The following is a 21,153-nucleotide window of genomic DNA, read 5'->3' as shown; positions in this document are numbered from 1 at the left end:
CTATTTCTAAAATCTCTTCAAGCCCCCCAATTCTGTGATTTGTGTTCCTCTCTTCACTTTACATATGACACATTTTAAGTGCTCACTGTGCGTCTGAGGCTGGTCATACAGTTTTAACTATATGCGCTTGTATAACAGTGACTGCTATCTCATGTTGAGAAAACTGTGATAATCTAAGAATATTTCTTCTTGCCACTGCTAATGAATTCCAGTGAACAGCTCCCAATAAGATTTTTGCATTTCCCATTGCATTAACAACATATTATGCTACCTAATTAGGGGGAAAAGATGGCAGAGTGTCTGCTGGATTTAAAATCTCATAGAAACGGTTATTTTTTCTCCCCATAGTTTTTACATTTTCTTCAGTTTGGTGGCTTTGATTACCATTGTAATCATTTCATTTAATCTTCTGGGAACTGAAAATAGACTGTGGTCTAACATGAAAAGAATCCACCATTTCTCTTTAGTTTGCATCAGTTAAGATGCTAATCAGAAAGCTCGTAGGTCCTGCAAACTCCCCCTGTGGTTAAAAAAAGAACCTAACCTTCATCTGTGGCTTTTGTTTGGCAGCAGCCCAGTTCATCATAACAGCAATTTGAAAGTAGCAAGTGGAAGAGATATTACCAGTAATTAAAATAATGCTGGATTTTTGGTTTTGGTTTTATTTTAATGAGTCAATAAAATAGAATTGTGGGTGATAGTTAATTTAGTTCTTAAAATAATTAGTTTTTGCTGATTTCTTACTGGAGAAATTTGCTCGCTTCCTCTACCATTGTTTCCAGTATCAGCCAGACCAGGCTGTGGGTTCGATACCTAATCGGGGCATCTATGGGAGGCAACCCATCGATGTTTCTCTTTCATGTCGATGTTTCTTTCTCCCCCCACCCCACCCCCGCTTTCTCTAAAATAAATAAAAACATATTTTAAAAAATGAAAGAAAGAAATTTATTGTAAGAAAATTACCTTCACTGGAAACAAAGGCCTTTTCCTCCCCTTCTTTTTTGGCTTGGGAAAGGAAGATGAGAAATACTATTTTGGGGACAAGAGTCCCAACAGATGGGAATCCTTTGGCAATTTAGGCAGAAAGCAGGCCTCCAAAGGAAAAGGACTTTAGCTTGTTTTAAATCAGGGAGTGGTGATGAGCTCCAAGGCGGAAAGGATGTCCCTGATACAAGGGTGGGTCAGTGCCAGACAGGGTGGGTGGGAACTCAGCATTACAGAGACTCCATAGAGCCGATTCATTAGAAATTGATGGGTTTCGAGGTTCACTCCCTTCCCAGCTCTGTAGGGAAGATCAGTTATAGTTTCAAGGAAGTGATTATATTTTACTCAGGGCCACAATGTTCCCTTAGTAGTAGTGACACATAAAATATAAATTCTAAAACCTGGGTTGTTTCCTGACCCCTTTCCCTTTATTTTCCAGAAAATAAGTCACATAGGCATCTATAAAAGTGGGTTAATGATTAATTTGATGGATAGTGTCTTTAATTTTAAAACCCTTTTGTGATGCTGTACATATAGAAAATATTTTTTGATCTGTATATTTCTAGGGTGAATGTGGATATATACCTATGCATGCTCATGTATGTAGCCTACATTTTCAAACTGACATTTTCAGTAGAGGGAATTGCTGTTTGTTTGAATAAATATCCTTGGAAAGATGGATGGCAAGCCAGCCTTCCCATCCATGTGTAATTACATTTGCAATTATGGGTGGCATTTCTGATTTGTTATGGTTGGATATAATATTCATGAAGGTTGAGCGAGGCATTTAGGAAACTCAACTATTTAACTGGAGAATTTGAGTATCCATTTCTCTCTGATTCCCAGTTCCTGGCAGTAGAAACACTGGGTGGAATAGTGGCAGAGATCCCTGTACACGTTCCTCTAGAGCAGGGGTGGGTAACCTTTCTTTTGCCAAGGGCCATTTGGATATTTATAACATACTAGAGGCCCAGTGCATGAAAATTCATGCACTCGGGGGGGGGGGGGGGGTCCCTCAGCCAGGCCTGTGCCCTCTCGCAGTCTAGGACCCCTCAAGAGATGTCCACCTACCAGCTTAGGCCCGCTCCTCAGGGGATCGGGCCTAAACTGGCAGTCAGACATCCTTCTGGCAGCCCAGGAGCCCTCAGGGGATGTCCACCTGCCAGCTTAGGTCCACTCTCTGGGGGGGGAGGGGGTCAGGCCTAAGCTGGCAGTCAGACATCCCTCTGGCAGCCCTCGGGGGATGTCCACCTGCTGGCTTTGGCCCACTTCCCAGGGGATCGGGCCTAAGCTTGCAGTCAGACATCCCTCTGGCAGCCCGGGAGCCCTCCGGGGATGTCCGACTGATGGCTTAGGCCTGCTCCCCGGAGGATCAGGCCTAAGCCATCAGTTGGACATCTTTAACACTGCCGTGGATGCTGGAGAGACTCCCGCCACCGCTGCTGCGCTGGCCAGCCATGAGCTGACTTCTGGCTGAGCGGTGCTCCCACTGTGGAAGCACACTGACCACCAGGGAGCAGCTCCTGTGTTGAGCGGCTGCCCCCTGGTGGTCTGTGCTTATCATAGCGACCAGTTGTTCTGCCATTCGGTCAATTTGCATATTATTATTATTTTATTATATAGGATTCTCGAGCCATACAAAATTATCAACTTAAAAATTTGCCTGTTCTGTTTGGTCACACATTTAATTAACTTACCCCTAAAGCCTTGGCAGGACCAGACCAAATGATTTCATGGGCCTTATATGGCCAGTGGGCTGGACATTCCCTATCCCTGCTCTAGAGGACAGAGAGAATAGAACTTCTCCAAAGCAGAGTTTCTGTTCTCATTCATTCAATTATCAAACTTTAACTGAGTATCTACTATATGCCAAACACACAGATTTGTTTCCTGTGTTATTCCTTCATCCAAATCCGCTCCTCCTTGCTAAAGGCCTCATTTCCTCCTCCCTTCCCACAGCAGACACAGGGGTAAAAGCTATTTTGAAGGTTTGGATCTTTCCTGCATGAAAACTCAAGTCCTATATTTCCCTTGAATGCCCTGCTAGGGTGGAGCTTTATTTGCAAAGAAAAAAGAAGAGATTATATCATAAGCATTTTCTCATGTGACTACATACTTGTGAACATTTTAATGGTATTATTCCATTGTGTGCCTCAGTTCTTAACATTCATCCAAAATGTGGTTCACAGTTTGGGTTTGTCTCCTTAAGGCATTGTTTATGAACATTTGTAAGGCCCGTCAAAGTGCTAATCCACTTCCACAGAGTTTGTAGCATCTTACAGTCTCACTAAAGGTCTGTTTACTGCTCATATCATATCCCCCTCACTGAATACTAAAAATTTTAAATCTTCACTGGTTATTTGAATTTGCATTTTTATTATTACTATTGACATTGGACATTTTTACTTGCTTATTAGACATTTTTAGTTTCTCTTTCCCAAGTTGTCTGTGTATGTCCTTTGTCTATTTTTCTATTGAACTTTTTGTACTTTTCTTATTTGCTTGTGTGAACTTTTTTCATATAAAGGATATTAACATTCTGTCTTCAATGTTTATTGATCACATTTGGGCAGAAATCCCTCCAATTATATTATTTGCAATCATATTATCACTTAGAGCAGATAACTTGTTTTATTCAATGAAATCAGCTTTATACTATTTTATGTGGGAGATGGTTTTCAGTGTTTAAAAATTAAGAATACAAACTTTTGCCCTAGCTGGTTTGGCTCAATGGATTGAGCGTCAGTCTGCAGACTGAAGGGTCGCAGGTTCGATTCCAGCCAAGGGCACGTGCCTGGGTTGTGGGCTCAATCCCTAGTAGGAGGCATGCAGGACACAGCCAATCAATGATTCTCTCTCATCATTGATGTTTCTCTCTCTCTCTTCTCCCTTCCTCTCTGAAATCAATAAAAATTTATTTTAAAAAAAGAATACAAACTTCAGAGCAAAGAAAACATCTATCCTAGAAACACATAAAAGTGAGAATGTATAAGAGTTCAATTGCAAGGGAACTTGGTCCTACCAGTGCATCTGTATCAATAGACTCATTTGTATTCTTACTGTATTGGACATAAGGCCCCCCTTGTGTGCATATTACAAAATTATGAGATGTGTGCCCAGACTAAGCACTTGAGACAGGTAATGAACTGCTTTGGAATTTATTGAATTCCAGATAAAATTCTAGTCATCCCTCATTCTCATACCTCAATTTCCCATACTTCTAGGTGCCCTGGATAGCAGCCCTCATGTGTTTTCCTTTTCTTTTAGACAACTCGTCCTCACTCCAGGAAGATGAAGAGGTAGACATGGAGGCCATCAGCTGGCAGGCCAGCAGTCCTGTCATGAATGGGCATGCTGCCACTCCGGTGACTTCTGCTCGTTTCCCCAGCTGGGTCACTTTTGATGACAATGAAGTCAGCTGCCCTTTGCCACCCATCGCCTCTCCTCTGAAGTCAAACACACCATCTATTGCATCTGTGACCCCAGATGTATCTTATTACTCAACCGGCTCATTTAAGAAGAGGGAACGTCCCAAGAGCACATTGATAAACTTCTCCAAAGTTCAGAAGCTGGACGTTTCCTCCTTAAACCATCCACCTCCCATAGCCGAGGCTCCACCTTGGAGGGCCACCAACCCTTTCCTGAATGAGACTCTCCAGGATGTACAACCCTCCCCAATCAACCCTTTCAGTGCTTTCTTTGAGGAGCAGGAGCGGCGCTCCCAAACCAATTCCACATCTAGTACCACAGGCAAAAGCCAGAGGGATTCTCTCATTGTCATCTACCAGGATGCCATCAGTTTTGATGACTCAAGCAAAAACCAGTCACACTCTGATGCTGTTGAAAAACTCAAACAACTCCAAATTGACGACCCTGATCACTTAGGCAGTGCGACACTGCCTGATGATGACCCAGTAGCCTGGCTCGAACTCGACCACCCGCCTGGTGCAGCACCTTCCCAGCCCAGGGATGGGTGGCCAATGATGCTAAGGATCCCTGAGAAGAAAAACATCATGTCCTCCAGACACTGGGGACCCATCTACATCAGACTAACAGATACTGGTTACCTGCAGCTGTATTATGAGCAGGGCCTAGAGAAGCCATTCCGAGAGTTCAAGCTGGAGATCTGCCATGAGATTTCAGAACCCCGGCTCCAAAACTATGATGAAAATGGCAGGATCCACAGCCTGCGGATAGACCGTGTCACGTACAAGGAAAAGAAGAAATACCAGCCCAAACCTGCTGTCGCCCACACAGCCGAGAGGGAACAAGTGATTAAACTGGGCACCACCAATTACGATGACTTCCTGAGCTTCATCCGTGCGGTTCAGGACCGTCTCATGGACCTGCCCGTGTTGTCCATGGACTTGAGCACAGTCGGCTTGAACTACCTGGAAGAGGAGATTACCGTGGATGTCAGAGATGAATTCTCTGCCCTCGTGAGCAAAGGGGACAACCAGATTCTCCAGCACCACGTCTTGACACGGATCCACATCCTGAGTTTCCTCTCGGGGCTAGCAGAATGCCGCTTGGGCCTCAACGACGTCCTGGTCAAGGGGAACGAAGTCGTTTCCCGGCAAGACATCATGCCGACCACCACCACCAAGTGGATCAAGCTCCACGAGTGCCGTTTTCATGGGTGTGTGGACGAGGATGTGTTCAACAGCTCCCGGGTTATCCTGTTCAACCCTTTGGATGCCTGCCGCTTCGAGCTGATGCGGTTCAGGACAGTGTTTGCCGAGAAGACCTTGCCTTTCACGCTCCGGACGGCCGCGAGCATCAACGGGGCAGAGGTGGAGGTGCAGAGCTGGCTGAGGATGTCCACCGGCTTCTCCTCTAACTGTGACCCCCTCACTCAGGTTCCCTGTGAGAATGTGATGGTTCGGTACCCTGTGCCCAGTGAGTGGGTGAAAAACTTCCGCAGGGAAAGCGTCCTGGGGGAAAAGTCTCTGAAAGCCAAGGTCAACCGGGGGGCCAGCTTTGGCTCCACGAGTGTGTCTGGCTCCGAGCCTGTCATGAGAGTGACTCTGGGGACTGCTAAGTACGAACATGCCTTCAACTCCATCGTGTGGAGGATAAACCGGCTGCCTGACAAGAATTCAGGTAAGTGGAGGGTTCTCGTCTGTGAAAACCACTGCCCGGTTGCCAAGGCAGCAGGATCAGCATTCCACATCCTATTTCCCTGTGAAGTGCTGAGTTTTGGTGTGTGATGGGGATGGGGATGGATGGGGAGTGAGACAAGAAAAGCGAAAATATTTGAGCAAAGTAAGTAACAAACACTTCGCTCCATCATTTCACCTCCTGAATGGTCACACGTCTTCCATAAAGCTCTGCATTATTCTCCACTGAGCTGCTAAGTGGCTTTCCAGGGCAGCTATGAATTTATATTCCTTTCTGACTCATTAAAACATTATCTATGCTGCTGGAAGCTATCCATTGCCAGATCCTAGAAGGCTTCTGGGTTCTGAAGAGATGCCTTTTAAACTATGCCTTGGTATAGATAAAAGGGCCGGTTCATTACGGCTGATCATATGTGCAGTACAGGTGAGGAGTATATTTTTATCCCAGCCATCCTGTGAAAGGCCTGTCAATCATAACATCTTGAACTCAGAGTTGGGATCTGGGAAAGGGGAAGAGGAGAAATGGCCTCTGATCAGACGGAAGATCCAGCCAGAATATGATGGTCCAAAAAGGCTGAAATTCTACCAGACAAAAAGTAAAGGAAGGAATGTGTGATTTAAACAAAGAGATAAAGCCAACCAGCCCTAGCGGGCCTGCTCACAGCTGTCAGGGATGGTTTTGTGCTTGTGTGAGCCCGGGAGGCAATGACTTTCCTCATGGTTCCAGTGAGATTCAGCGAAACCACAAAACTAGGGAGCAATCAAGCCAGCTCTATAGCCTTACTTATGAGAGTAAGTCTGGGTGACCCCAGTGGCAGGCAGTGCGCCCATGATCCTGTGCTCTTTTAAACCACTTCTCTTCTTGTTTATAATAAACTTGGCTCATCTGATCACAAAAGTGGGTATCCTAGTCGAGCAAAGAGAGTAAGATTTGGGGGAACTCTTGATTGGAATGTCTTTCTCTTGTGAAGATATATTCTTTCCATTCTCACCATGAAATCCTAACAGTGTTCTGTGTCTTCATTTCCTGTTCTGTGTGGAGAGGCTGTTATCATACTCTAAATATAATACGATGGGGTGGCAAGAAGCAATGGGATCTGGTCAACTCTCCAGGCGTCCCAAGCCGTGCAGGCTGTGTGAGACACTGGGCGTAGAGGGCAGACCAGGGAGACAATTGGACCTCTGTGTCTGGGGCTGGATTTGCCACCCTCTATTTCTAAACTGACAGAACTTTTAAGATAAAGTCTTCCTCTTTGTGCTTGTTAATTCATCCTCCCTGAAAGATCCCTGTATTCTGGCGAGAGCACTGTGGTTTCTACCTCAGCCACAGGCCCCTCTGAATTAGTGGAGGAAAGGAGAAAGCCTGAATTCTCTGCCACAGAGGCCTTGGGAAAAGAACTGAGGAGACAGGGAGAAAATTACTGTTTAACCTGCTAGACACTTGACATGGGGAAAAACAAGGCTTCCTGTGTACGTTTATTGGGATTTTTAGCTCTTGAGTGTACTATTAGGCATGGACTCAGATAACTTTATTTTGGGACTATGGGGTTTTTCAAGGTGGAAGGGATGTTGGGGACAACTTACTCAAACTCATCATTCTGCATAGGAGAAGATTAAGCGCCTGGAGGTGACATGACTCGCCTGAAGTCACAAAGCCACATCTGGGCTCTTTTCCCAACACCACAGCTGCTTCTTCGTAAACGACACCAAATAGACCCAAACTTGAAATAATTTCCACTGTGGGGGCTGGGATTTGCAGTTTTCCCAATGTGTACACACATCTACCATTTGTTTCAAGCTTCTTTCTCTCAATTATTTGAAAGCATTACCTGAGGGATTTGGGGTTATAAGCCGCAAAGACTGGCTGGCTGCTTTAAGGAAAAGGAAGCTGTTGGAAGGATCTGGGCAGCTCAGAATTGAAGGAAGGACAGCTCTTGATAGGAGGAACTATGGTGTCTCCTCAGGCTGCAGCCACTGGGACTGATCGCAAGCCAGTTTCTGTCCTTGTGCCACTTGGCTCGAGTCAAGGAGGACAGTGCATTTTGACCGAGAAGCCCACCAAGATGACACAGTGCTGGGGAAGATTATTTCCCAAAAAGGGGGGGGTGGTGCGTGGGGGATTGTCACCAGAAGAAAAGAGAATGGATCCAGGACAGGGGAAAATAGGTCTTCAGCAAACACTTTCCTAATGCTTCCCAGTGGGCAGTGTTCAGTAGGCTCAAGGCCAAGTAAATACAGCTTACATAGTACATATGTATTTCCAGATGACTGTAACCTTATTTGTAAAAGATTTTTGAAATCAGGAAAACATAGGGATATTTGGGAATGTTTCTCACTGAAATTTCCTCCTCCCCCCATCCCAGTTACTGCTTTTGCTGTCATGGTTATATAGATTTAGAAGTGAAACCCCCAAAAAGGGACTCTTGTAAAACTGCTGGCCACTTCTGGATCAGTTTAGGAAATGGATAGCACCCTTTCCTGGAAACTGGGGGTGTACAGGATCTGAACGCCAGTGAGACTGCAGGTTCTCACCGTTGCTGGTACTCGCTGCGCCCAGCCCCTGTCCTCCCCATCCCATGCCAAGAAACAAGAGGATTGATGATCTATTAGTAGTTGTCCCTTTTTTGGAGTTCTTCTGTCCTGGTCTTCAGACATCCTTGGGAAGGTGCCTTTTATAGATTATTTTTCATAATCCTCACCCTCCATTTACAGGGAAGGAAGCCTAAATCTCTGCACACCCATTCCCACCTGAAGTGGCCCTGCATCCCCAGCCCCAGCGGGCAGGGCAGGCAGAGCACAGGCAGCATGGGCCAGCAGGGCAGCACCTCTGGCTTTGCTGGCAGCCCACGCCTCAGCCACAGCAGGTGTGTCCCAATCCCAGCCCTCAAAACACTTCACAAGCTGCCACTGGGTGCCAGCCCAGCCATGTGCGTGTCCAGCCCCCATCTCTCTGCATTCTACAGGACCCCTCCCACTCTATTCCCAAGTTTTTCTTAATCCTAGAAGGCACCGGAACAAAGCACCAGTCCTGCTGCTTTCCCGGATTCTCCACCAGGAAACAAAACATTCTGTCCTGCCCAGGTAGCTTTCTTTGCTGGAATTCAGTTCTCATAAGACCAAGTGAAGAGAAAACAAACCCAATATGAGTCCCCATTTATGGCAAATAGAAATCTGAATTGTAATGTTAAATGTTCTCAGATCCATCCAGGAAGATGACATGATGCATGGGCTCATTAGCTCATAACCATAAATTAAACCACACTAGCTTTCAAAATTGTACTTCCCTATCTGTCCACCAGCCCTACACATCCATTAGTTGATGCTGGGAATCAAGAAAGAATGTTGCTCTTAGAGAGTTAGCTGTGAATACACTTTGGTGGGGTGACAGAAGAGGGTCAGTTTTGTGGACAGTAATGATTTCTCGATACTCAAAATGTGTAAATAAGGGTCATTATGTAAAACTGTTCTTCGGGTTGTTATTGAATGAAATTAGAAACTCCTCTATATACTTTGAAGTGATTTAAATCTATAGCAGTACATTGAGAGAAGTTGAAGCATAATTTAGAGTCAGATCTGTTTTATTCCCAGTACTACAACTTAATGACTCTTTGACCTCAGGCAATTTACTTAACCCTCTCAGAGAAATCTCATTTTCCTCATCTATAAAATAGGGTTATTAATACCTAACCCATTAAGAATGAAATTAGAAAATGCTTTTAAGTGGTTAGCACAGTCTCTGGCCTATAATAAATGCTCAATATATGATAGCTATATAATTACATCTGTGGCACACAATTTTTTTTAAAAAAAGAATGTCTTTTTAAATACTATAATTTTTACTATTACATGTATCTTAAATTCCTTTCCTAAAACCAGTGCAAATTTTTCAATTAATTTCCTGAAGTTTTACTCTTTAGAAAGAACCAGTGAAACATTTCACATTTGTGAAACAGAGCAAAACAAATACTTCACTCTGTAATGTTTTCCTTGGAGAGAGGGTGTGTGGAGGGCCTCGCTTACTGAGATTAAAAAGTCCCTCCCAGACCAATAAAGGAACTTGGAATTGTTTATTTGGGAAAACTCAGATAACTAAGGGCTGTTTCTGTTAGGTAATGAAATCAAAGCCGTGTAACATCGTTTCTCTGTTGCGAGTTGCTATGTGTGGGTTTTTATAGCTGACTTCCCCTGCAGACATTGTCACCCCGTAGACCTTGTCACCCCAAAGACCTGGTCTTGAGATTTGGAAACAAGAGGTTATGACTCAGACAGCGTGGTTAGAACAATTTGGGGTCAGACGGCTGGGCTCAGTCAGGTCTCAGCTCTGCTTCTTTGCAGTAGAATATATTATGACCTCCAGATTCTGTTACGAACAGACTGTGAGAGAATCTGCAGAGTGGAAAACATTCACCACAAAACATTCAACAAATGTCCTGCTGCATCTGATGAATGATGACGACCACAGAGCTTCATGAGTGACAGTCACAGAAATAAGCTCTAACCCTTTCCCCTCAAATACCTAGTAATAATTCTCCATGAAAATCCAACCTTGAGTTTACTATCCAAGTACAGTAGAATGAGCCAGAGATGTATAGAATCAAAGAACAGGAAGGGTCTATGCCTAGCATTGTCCAGTCCACCCTTTTCTACCACCACTCCCCCACCCCCACTCCCCACCGCCCCACGCCCACCTACCCAGCTACTCTACTTTACAGATGAAGAACTGAGGCCTGGAGAGAATAAAGGACTCTGGTGCAGGATCTCTGCTGCTTAGCAGGAAAGCTGGCCGTCAAATCCAGGGATGCTTGCTGACTCTTAGTCTGTGTGCTTTCTGGTGTTTGCTGCGCTTCCCTAATATAAATGTGCTTATAAAGGCGCTGTCATTTTCATATGTCATTCACCCACAAAAGCAGGCCAAAAACATTTTTTAAAAATATGAAATGCTATTAAGAAAATTCAATTTATCTTTCAAAGGAAATCGATTTTGCTCCAGGTGGCTGTCACTGGTGTTTTATTAGGTGCTAAGTGCCGAGCCCTTGTATTCCTCTCTGCCAATCTACAGCCCCCATTTCCTAGTGTTTGTGCTGTGCTCACATGTCACCCTGATGTGAGCAGGCAGCATGACCTCTGCTTCTCAGCCATGGTTCCATTGCTAGGATACCAGGCTACTGTCATCAGATAGTGTTGTATCAGAGGGTCGGAACAATTTCTGCAGAGGCAAAGCCTCTGCTCACAGCTGGCCCCTACGAAAGACTTCCAGGCCTCCTTTGTTGTTTTGTGTGTGTGTTTAAATCCTCACCTGAGATATGTTGTTGTTGTTTTTTAATTGATTTTAGAGAGAAAGGAAGGGGATGAGAGAAACAATCATTGATGTGAGAGAGAAACATCGATCCCTTACACACCCGGACTGGGGATCAAACCTGCAACCTGGGTATGTGCCCTAACCAGGAATGCGACCTTCCAGTGTACAGGACCATGCTCCAACCAGCTGAGCCATGCTGGCCAGGCCTCCAGCCCTCCGTTGTTACTGAGGTGGCTCTTCTTCCACTTCCTCCCCAAAGAACCTGATCTGTAGATTCTTTATCTTTGTTTCATAGCTTCTGGTCACCCACACTGTTTCTTCTGCCACCTTGAACTTGGCTCGGACCGGGAAGTGCCTTCCAGATTTGCCAATCACGTGACTGTCGAGTTCAGCATGCCCACCACTTCGGCCTCCAAAGCTGCTGTAAGATCCATCTCTGTGGAAGACAAGACTGACATCAGGAAGTGGGTCAATTATTCCGCACACTACAGCTACCAGGTAACCTGGGAGGCATCTGGCTGATGTTCCCCCGTCTCCCCTCCCCGCCCCCTCATTCCTTTTAGCAGTGCCTGCGCTGGGTGCAGTGTTCTCTTACCTCCTTGGAGGCGGCTCGCCATGGTACATAGCCATGGGCGAGTCTGCTCTGATGTAAAGGAACAATCTCTCTAGTGGGCAAGAGGAAGGTTGGGAAAAAAATAAGGAAGCTACTAAAAGAGGAGACTATAATGTCATCATAAACAACAACATAAAAAAGAGGACTGGGATAAAGGGATTTTATTATCCATTCATAATGTAATTTATGTTGCAGAGTAGTGAATTTGGAAGTCAAGAGGAGTGTCGGGAAAGTGCTAGCCCAAGGCATACATTGCAGCTACAGGAGTTGATGATGTGGGTCTGAGTAAAGTTAGGACATTCATGACCTGGTCACTGGGCTGTCACAGGACAGGACTCAAAAGCCCAACCAGCTTCTAGAGTAGTAACAGGATCAGGCTGTGGAAGGAGGACAGACACCAAGCTGGGGTGTGCTGACACGAATGGTGACTATATCCAGGGGAGTTAGTGATGCAGTGGGAGGATATTAATGCCAGGGATGGGCAATGGGGGCTTTTGAAGAAGGATTTCGCAAAGTGGCTTAATAATTTTCTATTCATAATAATATCCTTAGAATAATATGGTGATTTATTGGTTTTTAATTGCCTCCTTAGTTGTGTGGTCTACCAAAAAGAACACATACTCCATCTTGTGGCCAGAAAAAAAAAAACAGCACTTTCCTCAGACATGCGATTTTCAACCTTTGTCATCTCATGGCACACAAACTAATTACTAAAATTCTGTGGCACACCAAAAAATATATTATTTTACAGATCTGAGAAAAATATATATATAATTTTGATTCATTCACACCAGACAGCTATTTTTGTGTTGGCTGTTGTCATTGTTTTATTTGACAGTCAAAGGCAGCGGTTCTCAACCTGTGGGTCGTGACCCCTTTGGCGGTCGAATGACCCTTTCACAGGGGTCGCCTAAGACCATCCTGCATATCAGATATTTACATTATGATTCATAACAGTAGCAAAATTACAGTTATGAAGTAGCAACCAAAATAATTTTATGGTTAGGGGTAAAAACATGAGGAACTGTTTTCAAGGGCCAGAAGGTTGAGAACCACTGGTAAGGGAAAGGAGATCAGTGCCCGACTAAATAGTCAGGTACTGCATGTTTTATAAATTCTTGCAGTAAATCGCTGTCCTAGTCAACTGTCCTGTCTTGACTTTTTCCCCTCGTCATAAATGTCCACTTTGGTGTTGAGGAAAGCAGCTTTAATTATGAAGCTTCCTAGCTTGAAGGATCCCCTGCCTGGCTTACCCAAGGCTCCAGTTGAAGTGTGTCACTTTCAGGGCAAGATTAATTTCTGATTCCTTGACAATTACAGCTACAGTGTTTTGCAGACAATATGGGTAGAACTGAAAACACTGCAATACTTATCAGCTTGGAAACTTTTTTAAAGAGATACCGTAACAGAGAGTGTAAACAGCCAATTGCAAAGGAAGCCATTCATTTATCAACCTCTGTGCTTGCCTGCTATATGCCTACATTACTGGGATGCAGTAGTGACTAGGGCCAGCCCTTGTCCTATGGAGCCCATGGTGCGGTGTAGAAGGTACAGTGGGAATACGCGCCGGGGGGTGCCTCACTCTACCTAAAGAATCACAGAAGAGATGACCTTTGAGCAGCTGTGCAAGACAAAGAATAAGAATCTTCCAGGTGGACAGTGAGGGAGAGGGAATCCCACACCAAGTGAAGAGTCTGTGCAAAGAGAGAATCATCATAGACACAGGGCAAATGGCACCAGGGAACCCCAAAACATGACAAAATCACGAGGACTCTCAAGGAATCTAAACCCAGTGAGGTATTCTCTCTTGGTTTATTTATTTCTTGGGATGTTTTCTCTTCTGATATTTCTCTCCAACTTTTATTCCTGACAGGTGGAGATTGAGCAAAAAAAGAGTTTGAAGCCGGACTTTGAAGGAGAGGAAGTGGAAAACCCCAAGGAGTGTGGGGTCCAGTGACGAAGCCTCACTGGGAGGCTGTGACCTGAGAGTCCCAATAGGACATCTTCCCGAATAGCTGAAGTTCAAGTCAGTACCTACATGACTACCCCATGCTGGGAGCAGTGTATCGGACCTTCCTGTCTGTAGTTGCCTATATGTGAACAGGAGACCCGAGGCGGCTGCTGCGGAGAGGCTCTAACTGCCTGAAGCAGCCGGTTCACCTGGCTTGGAGCTTCCTCATTGAGCCGCCCCTGCCTCTGCTTATCTCACAGCACTTGGGTGTGGTTTGTTGTGACTAGGAGAGTCAGGAAAAGAACCTCCGCATCAGTGTTGGCATGATTTCCTTCTGGTGTTCTTCTGTCATTTACATGAATTTCTGGAAAACACGGTCTTGAGCGGTTAATTAAGAACCCATCTCTTGTCACTCCCTCTAGAAAAGGTTCAGAAAAGTACAAAACAAATTTCCTCTTTAGGTTTCCTAGTCCTTTCGCAGGTGTCTCCATTCTTTGCATATGAACACTATGCAACAGACGTTTTCGAGATTCTAGACTGTTTTGAATGAAACACTTTTTCCATCTCTCTAAGGTTTTGGTCACAGGATGGGAAAAAGGCACAGGAAGATACTCTTTTATTCTGTGATTAGCCCCACATTCTGCAAAGGGTGGCTGTTGAAAGGAAAGCAAAATTGAGCTTATTTTTCTTCATTCTGGGGAAAAGGGACATTCATTGTAAGGTTATATTCAATTCAGGAGACAGCTTCAATCTCAGTGAATTCCCAAATTCACATTGAAAAATATAGGCCATTTCTGATTTCTGAAACAAGTGGATATATATGTTATACCTCAGGCATTTGGGAGCTCTTTTTATACCTCATAGCCAATAGAGAGCACATGTCTCTGTAACTCGGACTTTTCAGGAAACGTATGCTGAAGAGATCATTTCAAAGCTGTTTTAAAACTAAGCTTGTATGAGCTTTTCCCAGAAATTCAGAGTTTGACAAGCACAGTATTGTAATAGATCTAAAAGGCAGAAGACTCTAGGGTAGAGGTGGTGGGAAAGTCATACTTTTTAAACATAGATTTTAAGAGTCTGGGACGCTCAGTCTTCTTTGCCTTCATCCGTTCCGGCTCACATTCTGCACCTCTGCTTCTTATTTGTACATTGGTGTTTTCTTACCACACAAGAAGCTACATCAGCCATCCTGAAGGGGATACCTGCTCAACAATTCAAAGGCAGCCTGTCTCTGTCTTTCTGTATATCCATGAAGAATGGAGGAGGGGGACAGAGAGCACATTGATCAGATTTGTAGATGACACAGAAATAGACATATATCTAGTCTGTTGACCAGGAGATTCAGGATTAACTTATTCAATGAATAGTCATTGAACTCTAACTATGTACTGACACTAGGATATCGGAATCATTATAATTTTTTGAAATACCTGAGCATAAGACTGAAATTAAAAAGATGAAATTGAAGCATTAATGAAAAAATATATTTTGAGTTTTCTTAAATGCAACCCTCTAAGAACAGCATGGTATATGTGTTGTGTATTTGTGGATGTGTCTGTATATTGTGTGTGTGTGTGTGTTGATGGGAAGGGTGTTGGAAAGTCATGGTTTCACAGCAGTTCATGTAGAAATGTTTTCTTATGGAAATAGGAGTTCAGTTTTGAATCAGGAGTATATTGTGGCTATTCATAAAGCTATTTCATTCAACCCGTGGTAATAGAAGTCCAGGGAGCCCTGCAAACTGCACTGGTAAGACCACATCTGGATGGAGGGTTGAGTTTAATTCTGGGTACTATATTTTGAGAGAGACATTAATACATTGATTGTGTCCAGAAACAGGTGGCCAGGGTTGTGAAGGGTCTGATTATACAAGGAACAGGGGAATAGATCCCTGAAGAACAGAAGGTATAGCGGGAAAGGAAGTGCAGAAAAGGAGGAAATGATATAATAGGTGCATTGAAATTTCTGTTGAGTTATAAAATAGGAGAGTACTTAGACTTATTCTGTGTAGCTTCAAAGGGCAAAAATAGGAACAAAGGGAAACTTGATACATGACAGATGTTTGCTTCAAATATAAGAAAGTTTTCTAATAAGAGTTGCTTTAAAGAGGAATGGACTCAATAGCAAAATTTCCTGTTGCTGCAAATGCTCAGGCAAAAGTTAAAATAATGATCTATCCCAGATGCTTCAAAAGGTCCTCTTACATTGGATTTGAGCTGATGACTAAGATCCCTTCTACATATAGTAGTAATAGGGCTCTCTGACTCTAGGAGTGGTTTTTCATGCTCTTTGAAATATAGCGGGTTCCCCCAGTGAGTGGTGTCAAGTGAGGGTTCCACAGTATTTCCCTTCCCCTCTTGTACTAAAGGCACATGAGATTCCTAATAGAAACATCAAGGTGAATTGAAGACTTAGCAAGGTGAAGGTCATTCGGGCACCTTCCTTACCCAAGGTTAACATCCACACGCCCTCTCAAGAGCTCTGCCTCACCTATTAGCATCACATGTGTATTGCTTGTTGGACCTTGTATCCCCACTTGCTCAATTCTGATTGCTTCATGCTTTCACCTGGACTTTTTTTTTTTTAACCAAGGGCTGGGAAAGTCCCTTCCATGCTGTCTTTAGATTCAGCAAGCAAGTTATTATTAATATTTAAAAACCTACCACTTGATTTCATAAAATTTGTTTTTCCTCTACTATTTTGGGGAAACTGATTAAAGGTAGCCTTTAGGGGCTTGGGGAATATAATACTATATATTTCCAGACCTAGTGTTTTGCTAGTCACCTACACAGAAAACACAGTTGGGCAAATTCCTTTTTTGAAACAAAAACATCGTTTTACTTTTTATTGATTTCAGAGAGAGGAAGGGAGAAGGAGAGAGAGAAAAAAACATCAATGATGAGAGAATCATTGATCGGCTGCCTCCTTCACACCCCACACTGGGGATTGAGCCTGCAATCCAGGCATGTGCCCTAACCAGGAATTGAACCGTGACCTCCTGGTTCATCAGTGGATGCTCAAACACTGAGCCACACCAGTCAGGCTCTCCTGAGTTCTAAAGATGTTTTCAAAACATCACCAAGGTCTAAGTGCCATTTCCCTACAAATCACCATTTCTTCATTATGCTCTTTAAAAATGAAACTTGCTTTGGATATTATGACTCATATTTATGTATTTAAGGAATTAAAAGTGAATGAGACATACGAGGCAGTCATAAACATAGAAAAATAAGTGTGTGTATCAATAATGTTTTCCCATGTATTAGCTAAAGCAAGAAAACGGAATTGTTACATTTCTTCTGGTGTGCCTTAGCAAATCTGATTGAGAGTCTAGTTCCTGGTTTTTATTTTGAGAATTGAAAAAAAATCTCTGACCTTGCAATTCCAGGCCTTGTAAAGACACTATTCATAGTGATATGTTCAGTAGTGCCTGGAGAGAGGCAGATAACAATTGTATGTCATGAAAAGCTATTTAAGAACAGACTCCAAAAAATAGATTTTCAATATGAAGAGATATTCATATTGAATATGAATGAGAATAGAGATGACAAATATAGCACTGGCCATCAAACCTCAAATTCCTGGACTTGAGGCTATCCCTGAAAAGTAAGGAGCCCTAAGAAAAATAACAGATTGCATAGCAGGGATACACAATAAAATCAGTTCAAGTCAACAAGTATTTATATATTATCTGGTGCTGTGCTAGCAGCCAGCTTCCCTAAAGGGAGCTACAGCCAAACACAAGGACACTGAGGATTGCTGGTGTAAACTCATTGGTGGGATTAAAATTGGGGTTTCTATGAATCTTTAAAGGACACTGTTATGGATTGCATGAATTGCATGTTCAGTGACTTGCAATTTTCCCAATTGGGCTTCAGTAACCTCAGTTAAGGAAGTGAGGAAGCTGGACTCATTATTCCCTCAGGTCCTTTCCAGTTTTATGGATTATTTCACAAAATACCCTTTGGTGCCATTGTCAGTGATACTTCATGTCAACAGGCCTCTTCACATAGTCTTAAGAGCCAAGACATTTAAACTTTAAAGATTGGAAAAGTCAGCTGGCCCATCTTTTTCCTTTTCATGTCTCTATCCTTTACCATCTGCCCAGACGATAGAAACACAGGAAACCCTGCAATCCTCTATTTTGTAGTTGCCTTCAAAGAAATAGATAAATATGGAGGATCAAAGGATGATGAAGATCAACAGGAACACTGCTTGGGAAGGTCCACTGGGATCACCCAGCACAATGTATGAGTGTGAGGAAGAGCAGAGAGCTCTCCAAAATGGATGTTGTATTTGGGTACTACTTACAGTAGAAGTAGGTCTAACCCTCCAAAGTACTAAGGCACGTTAGGATGATCAGCAATTTATATAGGTATACCCTTTTATACAAAAGACTGAAGAAATTGAGGGAGGAAAAACCACTCAGTAAACATCTAGGACTATGTCATACAGTTATGGCAAAATGAGATGAAAGGGTCAGTCTTCCCTATCCACACTGTCTCCTAGGAGCATAAAAATGTAGCTTTTGAATTTTTTCAAACATGTACAAACTACAAAATAGCATCTCTTCTGTGGTATGTGTTAGTATGATTTTAATTTCTTGTACTTAGATTTGGTCAAATGGAATGGCTCCCTTCGAACTGGACAGAGCAAGAAATTCCCGCATCCTCTGCCTCTGATCAAACTCTCAATGCTAGTTTTGGATGCCATCTAGCCTCACTGTGACTGAAGCCTTAAGTACCATGTGCTTCAAGATCAGCGACCCCACTTGGTTCTAGGGAAGCAGATGTGCAGATCCCAACAGCAACCTGTTGGACCAAAGTTTTTAAGGGTTTTAAAGTATGGGGGTGACAGAAGAGATGACTATGAACTCCTCTGACCCTAAGCCAATATTCATTTAACTTTTGTGTCCAACTGCCAACAGAGCCTGGAGAAATTTTCACTATGTTCAGGAAATTAGACAGTGTTTTAGCCAGAGAATGATAAAAGTGCACCCCTCCTCACCCTGCATTTTTATAATGTCCATAGTGAATTTCAATGTGTCAAGATGGATGGACCCAAAATCCAATGAATGATTCAGCTGATCCAAGGCTTGTATTTTCCTTCATTCATCATCTATCTTCATTTGGTGAAACTTTTTTGTACTATTGTGATTAATTTTATGTAAAATTGCTTTACTTAAAAAAAAATATGTGCCTATGTAATAAAGTCTACACACTGGCTAACTCTGTAGAGGTGAGATTTTGTTTTTAATTGTTCTGCTGATTATCATCTGTAATACCTTTTTGAACTATGAAAATGAGCTATTAATAAACATTTCTAAGCAAAATCTGTCACTGTACAAGATTTAATGAGATTAGACATAAAGAAAAATGTTTATTAAAAAAGGCCCATCACCCAATTAACATGATTAGTGACCATAAGTTGACAAGTTAACAAGTGGTCTGTTTAATTATCCTAGTTAGGTTTATCACATATGTAATTTACTCAGTTCAAGATGTATTTATTGCATCCCATTTTTCTCTCTTGAACAGAGCACACAATGTTATGGCCTGGTTAGTATGACATCAACTGATATTAGGTACACAAAAGGGTTCATAGCCAAATAAGAGCATAAAATTTTATAAGTTGGGGATTCTGAAGAGTATTCTACTCTTTCTCCCTATTTTTCCATTCCTATAAATATTTCTCTCTTTTCCACGTCCAGCACTGCTAGAGAGCGATCCAGTTCCTGAATAGGGGCAGCTGGGGATTGAGAAAATGAAAGAAAGAGACAGACACAGAGATAGAAGGAAAAAGCTGGGGCTGGGTGGGACAGCTGTCCTCTGATGGAGAGACAGTGACCCAGAGCCGATACAGTGCATTTATTTTATACTGCAAAATACCAGAAAGTTTTACTAAAGCCCAAGACAAAGGAGATTATGTACATTCTTGTGGCTATTTTGTAATCGTCACTTCTGGGTGGGCCCAGATGATTGTATTTGTTCCTGGTGCTTGTCTGGATTTAGATAATGAAACCCACTCCCTGGCACCTGAGCTGAAGGTCAGGCTGACAACACACCTGCCTCTGGCAAGGTATGTTTCCAGGGCATGGCTCTGCCGGCACCACTGGATTCAGATGACTGTCAGCTCAGGAGCCTTTCCCAGGTGCTCTCTGCACATTTCTATCTGCCCAAACTCCACTTGAACAAGTTTTGAAGCCTACTTGCCTAGGTCCCACGTTGCCACAAGGTTTTAGCCTTCTATGGTCCCCTTTCCCTTTAATAGCCAAGTGGAACGATGTATTCAAGTAACTGTTGGGAGCGAAGCTTGCTCCCTAATGTTCCTCAGGATTTGGGGGAGGGAAGTTGAGAATGATAAGAAGTGAAGATGAGAATGTAAATGTCCTCAGTGTCCCAGCATCTCCTTGATTAACTCCAACTAACTGCTCTTGATTCCTCCATGCTGCAGAGTTTTATGTATTCCTAAAGCAGACCAATACGAGCTAATATTTATGTCATGCGTCTACTTTGGGCAACTGCTTATTCTAAGTATTTTAGATGCATTACCTTATTTAATGAAAGCAGCCCCCTCTCTCCATTCTGCAAAGTACTAATAACTCAAGGCTGGTGGTACAACCAATGTTTACTAAGGATTAACAATCAATGGTGAGTATTTACAGCACAAAACAGGAAAGAACTTAAAACTACATATCAGACATCCTTGCTCCTAAAGTTCATTGCCCATCCTCCACAGCAGGAACCTTTATTAAGCATCTTTCTCCTTTGGCTCTACCCTGAGTAAGTGGAGCCAACTCCTCAAGTCCCCAAAGTACTGTCTCTCCAACTGCCAAGGGAAAACCGAAAGCTTTTCTTAAAATCCCATGTTAAGTGGGTATTAAGTTCTAAAGTCAACACTCTTGAAAATCACTTAAATTGCCCATAAAATAAAGTAGACTAAGGCATAAGTCTTCTTTAATGAAAGTTGCTCTATGACCCAAAATAAATTTTTCAGTTTCTTCATTAAGGATACTAACAGGGTCATCACCACCCAGAATCCTAGCCACCTGAATAATGTATTCCAGTTCATGGTCAAATGCATCACACAATGATTCCCTGAGTTTTACCAGCTTGAATTGACAGTTTCAGGCATGTCAGTATTCTTTATCTGCCTCACAAACCCACTGAGTGGGATGGCAGATTAA

The 21,153-nt window shown here is 43.1% G+C and overlaps 1 protein-coding gene across 5 annotated transcripts in view; it reads left to right on the top strand.

Annotated features, from left to right (window-relative positions):
- STON2 (stonin 2) overlaps nt 1-19,301 on the top strand; it is a 145,598-nt gene extending 126,297 nt beyond the window's left edge. For all 5 annotated transcript variants that reach the window (XM_036314560.1, XM_036314590.1, XM_036314580.1 and 2 more), the window contains 3 exons: nt 4,252-6,087; nt 11,699-11,901; nt 13,890-19,301. In XM_036314560.1, coding sequence (XP_036170453.1) covers nt 4,252-6,087; nt 11,699-11,901; nt 13,890-13,973 — 2,123 coding nt within the window. In that variant the 3' untranslated portion in view covers nt 13,974-19,301. The remainder of the gene's footprint in view (nt 1-4,251; nt 6,088-11,698; nt 11,902-13,889) is intronic.
- The last annotated feature ends 1,852 nt before the right edge of the window (nt 19,302-21,153 follow it).

This window comes from Myotis myotis, unplaced genomic scaffold, assembly GCF_014108235.1.
Source record: "Myotis myotis isolate mMyoMyo1 unplaced genomic scaffold, mMyoMyo1.p scaffold_m19_p_1, whole genome shotgun sequence".
Lineage (NCBI taxonomy): Eukaryota > Metazoa > Chordata > Mammalia > Chiroptera > Vespertilionidae > Myotis > Myotis myotis.
This window is presented reverse-complemented; position numbering and strand designations above follow the sequence as displayed.